We start from the raw sequence: 14,677 nt of genomic DNA on the forward strand, positions 1-14,677 counted from the left end.
TACTTATTGGTGTTCAAGTTATATCTGTATTCAAGTTGTATTCACCTTGATTTAATTGACAAAACAGAAAACCATGCTGTGACTCAGTTATCTATACTGTGTTGTTATACATGTATTGTACCTTAAATGTGTAACAAACTAAAATTACATGTCCCTCCTAACCTGTTAAAATTTAGATGTGATACACTTTACATACATACTTACATCAAATAACTTTTCCTTGAAGTACAATTTATTAATTTTCCATCCATGAACCTATGAACCACCAACAAATACCGGACACAACACAAACGCTCAGATGTCAACGCCGGTAGTAATTTGAGAAAATGATATAATTGAATGTAATCACTTGTGTCGGTGTCGGACATAGATACATATTGGGCATTGAACACGTCTTCTATCCAAAGTGTTACAAAATCACTTATGCACAATTCTTTCTTGTCTCGGTATCATAAAATCATGTATTTTTTGATCAATGGAAATGATATCTTAGTCTACACCCCTTTCGAGATTCTCACCCACTTGAATTATATCCAACATACACCCCCTTTCCTTCATTTATTCAAACACCCCCACCATCTCATGACTCCTTTTGTGGATCCTTCCATGATAACCATTTTTCAACAACTGCCCCTTTAATAACAACCATCACTTAGACATATACCCCTACTCCAATATTCTCTGTCCATGCCTTTCATCTCATCTTTGATGGTGTCCTTTTTGTTTGCGATGAATGTTCAAAATTCAAATGGAATACTTGAAAAATAAGTTTATGGATCTGTAAATCTAGATACAACGTATTGAAAATTCAAATACTATGACTGTAACTTGTAAGGTTAGTTTTTGAATGTACAATTTTACGTGAAAAATTCTAATACATTGTAAAAGTCATTTTTCTAAATATACGTTGTGTTTAAAAAAAAAATAGGGTGTTTAATGTAAAAGCATAATTTTCTATACTGTATCTCTCTTGTGAAATGATTAAATGTTTTCTATCTCTTAAAAATTATAATTTTTTATGTGTGAAATTCCAGAACTAAACAAAGATATATTTTGAATAACACAAAAACTTGGAGAAATATAAGCAAACTTGAATCCACTAGCTTTTTGGTGCATGATAGAACTATTTACAAGATTAGTAATATGATTAAAGATAATTGATCCTTGCCACAGTTTAGTTTGTTGAGTAATCTTGAAAGGGACCCCAGTTATGTTCACATGAACTTACCCTCATAAAAAGTCTTCAAAGAAAAAGACATTTGAATCTAATTATTGTCCTCCTATTTTGTTAAGGTGGAGTTTGAATGAGTAGAGTAAACCATAAAAATTTGCCGACATTAGTTTCTTTAGAGAATTAGAGATGAAGTGATTATGACATGACTTATTTTGTTGAAAGGGGACTGAACTATATAATACTACTAGTTGTTAAAATATAGTATCTTGATATATATGCTACTAATTGTTAAATCCAATCTATAAAGCACGGATACGGACACGAAACGGACACTGACACGCCGATACAGCTAATAATTTGAAAAAATCAAATAATTCAGTGAAATTACAAGTGTCGGTGTCGTGTCGGTGTCGGACACGACACATGTCCGACACCGAGACACGCCTAATCCGAGGAGTGTCCTTGCTTTATGGAATTCAATGCATATCACTTGAACTAGTGATACCAAATAGAAAGAAAAGAAAAAGAACAAACATGTTGCACTGTTTCACTAGCCTAACTAACTAAGATGTTGATATTAAAACTCAAGTTTCATGTCCTATCTACTATTATTGAAGATGATGACATGCAATCTCAAATTTGATTATTCATATAACATCTTGATGAACAAGAAGCATGTTTTTGCTTCAAATGATAGCTCAACATGTTCCCTTATGTTTGTCACTTTGTGCTTCTTTCTTGGTTAGGAGGCAAAATTAAAAGCTATGATGAATAAATATTTTATTGGATGAATGGTGAAAGACTTAGGTGTGCCACCACAAGTAAAACAGACAGCACAACTAAAGTACTGCATATGGCAATAAAATGTATCAAACTCAAGAATCCATGTTTGGAAACATCTTAGATCTTACATATAATTAAATGTCATAATGACTAGACTTTCAAGTCTTTTGAACATTAATTTCATCATAATATTGCTTGTGTTTCATGATTAACATGAGATTAGTGTAAACATCATTTGGATATGGACCTACAGGTTTGAAGTGTACATAAGATGTCATTGGTTGAGAAATCAATGTTGAAGATTTCAATCAATACTCCCTCCCTCCATCCCACAATAATGTATACCTATTTGCAACAACAACAAAAAAAGTCTTAAAATAACTACCGCTTTCAATTTTCAAGATGATATTAATTATGTTTTCTCATCAGTACCTTCTGCTCAAATTATACGTCGTTTTGAGCATTTCACGCGTATTAAAAAATGTAATTAATTTTGTATGAGAAAGAAATATTATGAGTTGTTTTACAAAATTTATAGGAAAGATAAATTTAAGAATTGAAAGATGAGAGTAATAAATAGTTAATGTTATAATAGAAAAAAGAAACATTAGTGTTTTATTGATATTGTAAAGCGCCAAATAATTTGGGACAATATTTTTTCTAAAAAGACTTATAATTTAAGACGGATGGAGTGCTACCTATGTCACTTCAAATTCAATATTTTCATTTTACATTTATGAAAATGATAAATACATTGATAAGTGATAAGGGTAATGTAGTTAAAGTACTATTCTAATTTTTACACTATGTGAAATGATAGAAACGGTTGATTAATGTGGGACTTAGGGAGTACTGTATGTTGTTTTGAAATGATGTGATATCATAGCTGAGTGTCATTTTGGCTTACTTTCACATGGCTTGCCCACCAACTTATTTGATCCCAATAGAGATGGTCCATTTCTCCAACAACAGGTGGGTCAAAGTGACACAATTGCAACCATTGAAACGTGCATTTTGGTGGACCAATTTTTTCAATAAGAACTCAAAAATGTGACACTCACTAGCTTCCAAATTTCTACAGTGGATCTTTGTCACCCAATATGTGTGACAAATACATCTTCATTCAAATAGTCCCAAGGTTGACATTTAGTTCATTGTCAAATATAATTAATCCTTTTTCTTTATTCCCTTGCTCATACATTTCAGATTTTTCTTATCTATTAAGGATAAAATAAACAATCTCAACCTTTGATGAGGAAAATCAAGATGATGAATAAATTTGATGAATAGATTACTGATTTGTTGAAGCATATTTTTGGATTGGCGACGTGCTTGAGAAAATTATAATGCATCATCGTAATTTTGACAAAAACAATATGTTGGAATTTCAATAAAATTATGTCGTCACTAAGATTTGTCGAACTCGCGGTAATTCTAAACATGCACGAAATAATATCTACTGATATTTTTATTTTTTATTTTTGCTAATAACTATTGATATTTTAATCAACAGTTGAGATTACTTACTATATCTCTAAACTGAGCTCACATTACATGATTAATAAGTAAAGGCATGACTAAAATATATTAATTCTCTCTCCCTCTCCCTCCCTCCCTCTCTCTCTCTCTCTCTCTCTATATATATATATATATATATATATATATATATATATATATATTCTAATTCAATAGATCAAAGACACATGCAGAACCATCAATCTTTATTAGCTTCAAATCAAGTCATTAAACTCCTAAGAGCATTGTGCAGTTAACTAATAAAGTTTGGCAACAAATAAATTTCTAAATTCACGTAACTTCTCTACCAAGTTCATAAGCTCGTCTCATTAAACTAAGTTAGAAGTACATTATTAAATGCAGAAAGCCAATTAAAGCAATATGGAAGTTTTAACTTCAAAATAAATCCATGGAAAGAACATTTATTTTTATGACAAAACATAAAGCATATAGTAGCAAAACATAAAACTCTGGTATGTACCCAAGATGCATTTAGACCTGGTGGAACAAAAGATACATGAGAACAAAATAAAAAAGGAAGAAAAAAACAAGTTCAAAGATCTTTGGCTAATGAGAAAATAAACTGTGTTATTTTTTTGGTATTAATCCTCTGGCTCTTAGGGTACATGCCCTGGTAATTCAGAGCTCAATCGAAAAGTAAGTAAAGTTTGACCAATAATTCTTCCGGTCAAATTCAAACAAATGACATGCTGGTAGAAGGAGGCTACACTTAGAGCTTAAGAGATAAGTCAAGTTTTTGCAACTTCTCTTGTTTAGACTGCAAATGAGAAGTGTTACTATCCAATAAGTAACCTCCAAGTCCTTCATTTGCAAGCCTTTTAGGAAACATGGCTACCCTTGAAATGCTACCACCAAAGGATGATTCAACTTCATCCCTCACATGAAAATTTCCTAATGGAAGCTTTCCAATTGCTGGTTGTGCATCAAAGTTTTGTCTTCTCCATCCATTTTGTCCATTTGAACAAAATCCAAAAACGGGTGTTTGATAAGAAGGTTTGTTAATCATAGAATGCACTTGAATGCCAAGTGATTTGTTACACAAGCCATAAGAAGGTAGTGAAGAAGAAGCCATGCTAGCTGTATAGCCTCTTCTCGCCAAAGTTCTTTCGCGCTTGTGTGCATTCTGGTGTCCTCCAAGTGCTTGAGAACTATAAAACTTTCTTTGGCAGTAGTTGCATGAAAAAACTCTCGGATCAAGTTCATTCTCATGACTAGATTCCGAGGAGCTTTCCGATAAATTTGCATGGAAACAATTGAGGAGGTTAAGTTCTGACTTTGAATCACTACATGGATCCTTGCTAGAGAGACTTAGATCAAGTACAAGTTGAGAAGATGAATCATTTTTGTGTTTTCTATCCATAGAAGGTTTTAGGCATTGAAGATTCATGTGCAAAGAAATATAATGCCAAGTATAAGCTTAGTATTGGTTATCTAAGTTTGGTTTAACTGCAAGAAAGATGGAGTTTGTTGTAAATGTTGTAACAACTATGAAGGCTTTATGCTATGTATAGCAATAGATAGCACTATTTTACAGTTACAAGGTCTTAATATAGAGAGACCTAAAAATTAAGACATCCATTTGTGTGAGTGTGAGAGTGGGAGATAGAGAGAGAAAGAATTGTATTGCATACTTGTTTGATTGGTACTTATGTAGAGCACCAATGCACAACTTCCTAGTGTATGGACCTAGATTCTCTACCGTACTACAACATGGCATTTGGATTTGCTACAGTCAAAAATTCAGGTAGTTAGCATATTAGTGACTATTGAATCAAGATCGAACAATGCAGAAAGTAAGTAGTTTTTTTAACTCTAAAATATTGAGCTTGAAATATGGACCGTCCGAACTCAGGTCTTAATCTAACCGTCGTCGATGTACTAATTACGTGAATGCATGGAATGTGTGATTACAACAAATCCTACTTAACATCATCTAATCTAATATCAGAAGCCAAGAGATTATTCTATTAGTTTAGTTATTAGATTAATCAAACAACTACATTCAATGTTAATGTTTTTTTTGATGACTTTATTATTGTCATCTCACTTGTCACTCTACATTTTTGGTATTTGTATCTACTTTTTATTGGTATATTCATGTCTATAGGTTATGACTTATGTATGCTAGATAAGATCAAAAGCCTACCTTTTCAATTTCAGAATAATGTATTCTTGTAGAATGGACTTGTCTTAAAAAGGTGTGGTATTCTGAATTTCTTAACCCTGTTGGTGGATTTGTATTATCTTTGGGAAAACTCTTCCATCCTTGTCCTGCTGCACTATTTCTGTTTATGTGATAGGGGTATAGACTTGTCCACATTGTCAAATTATTTAATTAGCAAGAGGATGATATTGGAATATTTATATTCTCTACAATCACAAAGTTGTAGATCTCTGCTGTTAGGTGAAGCATCAGCAATGTATTTTAATGCTGATTTGATGATGTCAGAATACGAGTTATCTGATCTTCATTCAACAAACGAGATTCTTTGACTACGTGACTGCGTACTTTTCTTAAGTGCAGAGAATTTGGACCACGACTCGTGGATAATTGCATGCTAGCTTAGTAGCTTTATAATTATTAAATGGTCATGCTAACTGGTATTTCCGGGATACTGATTAAGAAAACTAAAAAATGACGTTCTCAATTGAAAAAGACACCTTTTTTTTACTTTTGATGAATTGATCACACAATTTCTGATGCAATACCTACTATATTTGTTTCATTAACTAATGTCTTTGGAACACTGGTTAGGATTTCTCATTATTAAAACTACATATGCGAGTTGTGTGTGACAATTAATCTCTAGTAAAAAAATAATGCAAGGAAAAAATAATGTAAAAATTAGAATTCTCTATTTTAATGTCTTATATGCGACTATGTGAGAGATTATTATTTTAAAAAAGTTGAAATTATCATAGGTATCTTGATAATTAGCTTTTAATCTAAACTCTTTTGTCTTTTGTGTATTTTATTATTATTGTGATAGACAAACCATTCCACAAAATCAAGTTGGTGAGGGCATAAGCTGCAGTTAAAATCACTTGCATTAATCATGGAGGTTTGATGTCATGTCATATTGTCAATTACTCAAAGAGTTTAAACATAGAATAATTTTGTTTCTCTCACACATGAACACATAATAAACTTTATCTTTACTTTTCTTTTCATCATTCTTGTGATGAAACCTTTACACACACAAACAATATGAAACAAACAACTACAGAAGATTTAAGATTCGAAATGGCTTAAAGTAGTGCAAGAAGAATATGCATCCCTCGTTGCCATTAAGTAGTCATGGAGATATATTGGCCTCACCACTTCCCAATGTCAAACGTGTATAGTAGGAAACTGTGGAAATGCCTAAAGCTCGTTTGGTTACTCAGCATTAAGCTCTTGCAAAGAATTGTTTTTGGATAAACTCATTGGAAGCCTCTCCAAAATGATTTATTATAAGTAAAAGAAGGTTCATATATTTTAGAATGAAATACTCCCTCCGTTTTATTTTAACGGTCACTTTAGCATTTTTTATCAGTCTCAAAATAATTGTCGCTTTAGAGTACAAATGTAACATTTATTATTTTTTTCTCCATTAATATCCTCTTATTTATTGAGTTTCACTTTACTTAACTAATCCACTGACTACCGTTAATAAGGGTGCTTTAATAAATGACATTAATTTTATCATTAAAATCAACTCAACTAATCATTTTTTTAAGAACTGCGCACAAGTCTAAAATGACAATTAAAATGAGACAGTTGGAGTATAAACTAAAGTCAATATTATCGGACTATTTAATGATACTCCCTCCGTCTCAATTGTTTTATGAAAACTATTGCATCATTTAATGATGCTCATTAGTTTAAAAAAAATAATAATAAATATACGGGTTCAATTCCATCATCGACTTGCAAGGGCTTCATTTACATAGGTATTTAATTGTCAATGGTAAAACTCTCATATTTGAATTATGCGTGGTTCTTAAGAAAATGATTTGATTGATATATTTCAATGGTAAAATTAGTATCATTTATAAAATAACAAATGGTACATTGATATTCTAAAATGACAATTTTTTAATAGAGAAAGAAGTACTAATGTGACAATTATTATGAGACGAAGAGAATGATATCTTTAACAAGTCGCTCATTTAATTCAACTTTTGTTTTACTGAGCTAATATTTACTATTTTGAGGGTAATTTAGGTAATGTAAATAACTTTTTCTTGTTGACTAATGTAAATAACTTTTTAGATGTGATTATGTGATTAATTATTATTACGCTTAATATGATCGTGATTTAAATCAAGTGATTGAGTTTAAGTGGTTGATATAATGACTCGTTTGAGTTTGAAGCATGCCTTAAACAATCTTTGACTAGACTTTACTAACCTCTCAACTGAACTTCAAATCATCAAAGCTACATTGCTATGAGAATCAAATGGTTAAAAAAAAATAAGTGATTCACGCAACTGTTACTTTTAAATCACTTGGAGGAATAATCTACAATCAGAGACAAACCTAACAACTATGGGTAAAGCAAATACATAATCAAAGCAAGAACAATAAGATAAAGCGAGTAGAGGAACAATTACACGAGAGATTTATTTATCCATTTATGTTCAAATTCACCAATGTCTAGGGGAGAGAGTGGTTTACCAATTCACTATCAACGAGTCTTTACAAGAGATAAAAAAAATTAGCTTCAAGAGGTCACCAAAACTAACCCTAATTTCTACTATTTTCCAATCTCTTTCCATGAACAAGAGAGTTGCAAATCCTACCCAATTGCTCAAAGAAATCGTACTCAATTGCTCAAGAGCAATCCCTAATTTCTCAATTTTCTCTTAGCTCACTCAAAGATAATCCTTCCCAACATGTTTATAATGTGTTTTCCAACCTTAGATCATCACCACAAAGCTCTCAACTCAAAACCATTTTGAGTTTCATCTTTGATGGTGTTGGCTCTCACCCCAAGAGTCTCACAAGAAGCACTATACACAATATTTATGAATCTCTCTGTGTTTCCTCTCCTTGCCTCTCATTCTTGACACCAAGAATCTCTCAGCAAAATACAACAACTTTTTTCTTAGAGTCATCTCCTTTTGTTCTCCAAGATTAAGTTAAAAATCTACCAAAAAATCGCATCTAGAGTGTTTGGTGCAAAGCTAGAATGCTAAATAAGCTTCTGAGTCTAACATGGGTGCATGGCGTAAATCAACACCCTAGAACTCTCCTCTACAACTTATATGGACGATTGACCTGTTGGAATACTTTAATATTTAATTATATTCCAATGATATTATGTGGGCAAATATCTTTATAATAATTATATTAGCTATTTATCAATTTGGAACCTTAATTGATTAGTGATCAAATTAAGTAATAAGGCTTATTAGATTTCTATTTAGAATATTAATTAATTAATGGATATGGACTCAATATGAGTGGATGTCCGGATAACCCATTAACGGAATAATGGGAAACCCTAATGGTCATCCAATATAAAAGAGGCTATGGTCCTCAATACACCGTACACGTCAAACTCTCTCTTCTCCCTATCTGAAGAGAACTTAAGGCATAAAGGTACCGGTTGAGGAAGAACCAAATCAGTCGTCGCTAACCGTGTTGATGTTGATGTTTGTTTCAGATCACCTCCTCTTTGTTTATCGTTGTTGTTGAGAGGATTGTCATGAAAGCTTCATTCAGGTATTCCTAATACCCTAATTCTAAATATACTTGATAAATCAAACATGTCGTAGATCTGATCATAACCATGTTCAATCTTTTGTTTGCTTCCGCTGTTGATTCATGATTGTTGAACATGTTTTATGAAATCTGTTTTCTATTAAGACCTAAATTTCCAACATGACCCGTATCAAAAAATCCTCTACAATCCTCTAAAATCCTGCGATTTTGAACGGATTTCACGATTTTGGACGATTTTGATAGGATTTTGCCTGTTTTTGGGATTCTACCATGGATTTGAGTCATTGAAGCTAAGTAAAGTCGCAAAATCCTGGATTTTAGGACTTACGTCGTGATTTTGACAACAATGGTTTTAATAGTATATTATTTGTTGGAGAATCAAGTTTGGCCAAGTAGTCCTATATCAAATGAAAAATAATATATTGAAAAACTTATAATAAGATGACCTATATATTCATTGTCCAAAGATTATGCGCGGAGATACAATGCCGAAATCGCTTGTATGTTTGGCTCCCATTGCAACCGAACAGTAGTAACATCTTCAATGTTTATTAAAGGTGACTTCTTATTTTAAAAGTCTTCGTAAAAATATGGTGGTCTGACGTCATTACTCTTTCTATGAACCCTAGCTATACAATATACATATATAGATTGTTGGTTGAAGGTTTTCAAAGTATCTTAACACGCGCTTTGGAGTTCCCAGAATCCCAAGTGTTGTCTTCATCGATTTCTTCATTGTTGAAGTGTTGCGGCATCTTCCTTTCCTCCCAACAATAGTTTTATAACATTCATCGGTAGTGTTTCTACGTGGTTTCTTTCCTATACTCATTTACAATTGTCAAATTCTTCATAAAAGTGATGTAATCATCCGTCGTGATAAGTAGAGGTTGTTTAAGTTATTAGAATTTTGATAAGATTAGACTTTAAAATTACATTAACATTACAAAATTGTACTTATATAGCTTTCACCACGTTTAAAGACGATGATCCATGTGATAAGAGTCTCATATAAGATATGTTTAAAAATGAGTTTATAAATAATTGAGTTAGATCAAATGCAAATTCTAATATCAACCCAGAATTGTCCTTTATAATGTCACTTACTAATAACTATGCCATTCATATATATATATATATATATATATATATATATATATATATATATATATATATATATATATATATATATATATATATATACACCAAAGTGTCACTTAATGTAACTAATGTAATTATGAGTTACAGACTCCCTTTATGATATTCCCACTGAAAATAGATTCAAGTGTACTTGTGAGGATTAAGTGTCCCATATTACAGTGTCTTTTACATACATAAATATCATAGTTGATATGACATCACAAACTAATGTCTATAGTTTTTTTCGAAACAATTCCCTTTTCATAGTTGGCCATGTGTCCTTCCTTTCTTTTGCTTTTTTCCTTTGTATATTTGTTAAGATGATAATGCTACATCTTAACACTTAATAATTGAAGCCTAGTTTAGGAATTTCATTTTTTATATATTTTCTTACACTAGTTAAGCTTGACACAAACAATGGCTATCTAGGGGAATCTAATTTTGGTCGTTTATGTTTCCATTCATCATTTAATTCTCTTTTATCATAATACTAGTACCATTTTGCTTCTTTTCTTCCATACAACATTTGATTGTACCATTGTCAAAAAAAAAAAAAACATTTGATTGTACCACGGTTGGTTCAACCTTTTCCTTCATCTTCTTTTTACATTTTTTTTCATTTTTTCCTTTACTTTTCTTAAATATTTTTTTATTAATTTTTCTTTATCCAGATCAACTGTGGTTGAATCAATGGAAACATGATTCAAATGTGTCGTCGCTTCGATCTAATTTTTAAAATTGAAATTGTCACAAAATGTTTATGTTTGTTCTTAAGCATTAGGTGACATATGAAGTTGTCATGGAAAATGTTAGGTAAGCTTCCAAGACTAAATAATAGCATAAAGCTAGACTACTGTTGATTATATGAAGTCTAAAACCAAGTAAGATTGCAAATTATATGATCGAATATCTTAAATGCTAGGAGTAAAGTAACCATTTCCTTTTCCTTTCATGAGGGTAGCAGCCTTTTTTGCTTGCAAACTCATTTTATTTTGATTGAGACAATGGTGAATTGACACAATCAAAGTGTTGGACACAAGCAACTGAGGCTGCATGTATGATTGTATGTACTGTTGCTTTGCAAAAACACATGTTAGCAAAAAAAAATGACATTTGATGTATAAGTAAAAGCTTTTTGAGATTATTCATTTAACTCCTCTGCATCTTCTTATGCTCACGTTGGGTTGGAATCAAATCCTTGACAAGAAAGGATAGGATAACTTGCATGTCTGCCTACAAATGGTAAAAAAAAAAAAAAAACCTAGCTTGGAAGTGGTACGGAACCATTAACATCATAGTGGTGCATTCATGTAGAGATTAAGGGTGTGTTTGGGAAGAGAGTTTAGGAGGGGAAGGGAGGGGAGGGCTCACTTTTATTTTTTAAAGGGTTAATTAAGTTTTTGGTCCCTATAAATATATGCAGTTTTGTTTTTAGTCCCTATAAAAATAAATCACACTTTTTAGTCCCTATAAAATTTTCTGTTATAGCTTTTAGTCCCTGCTGTTAAGTGAGCTTTAACGGTGCTGACGTGGCACTGACATGTCATTATTATATATTTTTTTATTTAAAAAAAAAACTTCAGAATTTTTGTTTAATGGATTTTTCCAAAAAATTAATGGGAAGTTATGAAATTACTAAAGTACCCTTATTTAATTAAAAGACAATCATTTCTCTCTTCTCTTCTTCACCTGCGATGCCTTCTTCTTCCATTCCAGATTTCTTCTTCATCGTCAACTTCTTCTCCCCCCACCTTCTTCTTCTTTCCATCAAAACAAAACCTCAAATTCCATTTATCATGTTCTTCTTCTTCTTCTTCTCTAGAATTAATTACTCTTGGTTCCATTGGTAAACAGAATTACACGACAAAATTAATTACTCTTGGTGATGTTGAAATGATATCAACATGTTTTGTTGTTAATGAAAATAGCCATGAATACGAACTCAGCCGCAAAGTACTACTTCGTCCTCTTCGATTTGTTCTTTCTGATTCTGCTTCGTCGTCTTCGTTCGTGTTCATATTGATTCGTTCCTCTTCGTTTTCGATTTCCCACCATAACCGTTTCAGATTTCGATTTCATCTTCTACTTCGATTTCAGATTCAGACTTTGTTTGATTTCAGATTCAGACTTCGTTCGATTTCGGCGTTCCTGCGTTTTGACTTGTTCGATTCCCCCAAATCTGGATTTTTAGTGTTTCTGTTTTAAGTTTTAATTTTATGTTATTTTATTTCTTATAATTTAACTTTATCTCTTAATTTAATTACTGTAATTTAAATGTTTAATAATCAAACAATTCCAACGTTTTTTAAACAGAAATGCAGAATTTTTTTTCCCTAAAAAAATAAAAAAATCCTGATTTTTTTTTTAAAAAAATTAAAAAAATATAATAATAATGACATGTCAGTGCCACGTCAGCACCGTTAAAACTCACTTAACAGCAGGGACTAAAAGCTATAACAGAAAATTTTATAGGGACTAAAAAGTGTGATTTATTTTTATAGGGACTAAAAACAAAACTGCAGATATTTATAGGGACCAAAAACTTAATTAACCCTTTTTTAAATTACAAACAATGTAAAATGTCTTTTTAAGATAAATTAAGTGTTTTTGAAGTATTATATGATCATTTATCATGTTGTTAATTCAATTTTTTAAAAATCATTTTATAATGTCTTTAAATTAAAAAAGGAATGTAAGCCCTCCCCTCCCTTCCCCTCCTAAACCCTCTTCCCAAACACACCCTAAGACAATAATTTTTTCTTGAGCTATAGTTAGAAAAGAGATGTTTGATCTCTTACAATAACAACTAAATTATCTCTTTTTAATTATTGTAAATAATTAAATTTACAATTTTTAACGATTGTTATAGATCTAAATATCCATTTTCTAGTGGTTGTTCATGTAGAGATTAAGTTATTCCGGTTTTTTCTTCTCAAGGACTAAAAACTAGTTTTATTTTTGTTAGAGAAATATTAAGATTCATAGTTTATCTCAAAACTAATATGGGTCTTCATTATTAACATTGTTGATTAGGGGTGTTCAATCAAAATATCTATAAATTATGGAGAGTCAACTACAAATTTGCTTTATTATTATTTTGATGACATGAATTTGTTTACACCTATGAGCTTAATTCTTGAATTAAATGTCCTTTAACAGGAGCCCTAAATAAGTTCTTCTGAATGATGAATATAATATATATTATTGTAGTGGACTTAGAAACAAAAAAATATTTCTATAATTAAAATATAGGTATTTTCTTAATAATGGTAGTAAAGTTTTCTTAATAATGGTAGTAAAGTTTTTTTTATTTTAAGGGAATGATTTTTTTTTTACAAGAATTAAGGGAATGATGGTAAAGCTTTTAGTAACTAAGATAATATAGTGTCATTACTATACTTTTGTGTTTAAATGTCTAATTAATGTTGCTAATTTTTTTTAAATGTGTTCGTATCTTTAATTCACTCTTAAACTATAATACTTGTGATGTCCATTTATTTTAAGAAATAAAGAGGACTCTGATTTCAGCAACAACAACCCTTCTCTAATTACCCATCCAAAAGATCTAATAATCTTGTAGATCCACTAGAAAACCAAATATCACAATGATGGGTGAGTTCCTACTAAAAAAAGAGTATATGATTTATGTGAAAAAATAATGTAGTCGATAGAGTTGAAGGAAACATCAAAATATACAATATTGATATGGTTGGCAAAAAAGTGTAATAGGTTATAGGATAGTACTGAGTTGCTTTTGAGGTTCATTGCTTTTGTACTATTTTGTTTGCTGGGCAGAATTTGAATCAAAATCCCTTTTATGATAACCTTGCTTGTACAAAAGTAAAATAGGTAGGGATTCAAGAATTGGACCATTACAAATTCATCGTACCAACATGAGAACATCAAAGGATAACTCAAACATGGACCATTTATTTCCACTTACACTCCAATGCAAGTCACATCACCATGTGCCCTAAGTCTCCAAGGAAGTGTTCATATGAATATGACAATTGGGAGACAGATATACACGTGTCTATGGTTCATTAGTTGTTGTGTTACTATATATCTATGAAGCTCGGATATATAGTTGGCGTGTTACTATATTTTTCTTTTTGAAGAAAGATTTTTCTTTTTTAATTATAAAAGAAAAATACTAACATTCATTCTTTCTAATTTTCTTAGTTGATTAAAATGGATATATAACTTACTAAATCTATATGGAACACACATTTTAGTGAGATCTATTTAAGTTTCAACAAATAAAAATAAATGTAAGAATATTGAATGTATTGTTAGCTCTCGTAATAAAAAAAAAATGATAGAAAACTAGTTTGAAT

General features: G+C 31.0%; 1 protein-coding gene across 1 annotated transcript; it reads right to left on the reverse strand.

Annotated features, from left to right (window-relative positions):
* Positions 1–3,843: 3,843 nt before the first annotated feature.
* Positions 3,844–5,126, reverse strand: LOC146925703 (zinc finger protein 1-like). Its single transcript, XM_085758106.1, has one exon. It carries the CDS (start codon positions 4,878–4,880, stop codon positions 4,203–4,205), a length of 678 nt encoding a protein of 225 aa, XP_085614232.1. The 5' UTR covers positions 4,881–5,126; the 3' UTR covers positions 3,844–4,202.
* Between the last annotated feature and the right edge of the window lie 9,551 nt (positions 5,127–14,677).

This window comes from Medicago sativa, chromosome 4 (assembly GCF_051527215.1).
Source record: "Medicago sativa cultivar Bolivia chromosome 4, Bolivia_mono, whole genome shotgun sequence".
Taxonomy (NCBI): Eukaryota; Viridiplantae; Streptophyta; class Magnoliopsida; order Fabales; family Fabaceae; genus Medicago; species Medicago sativa.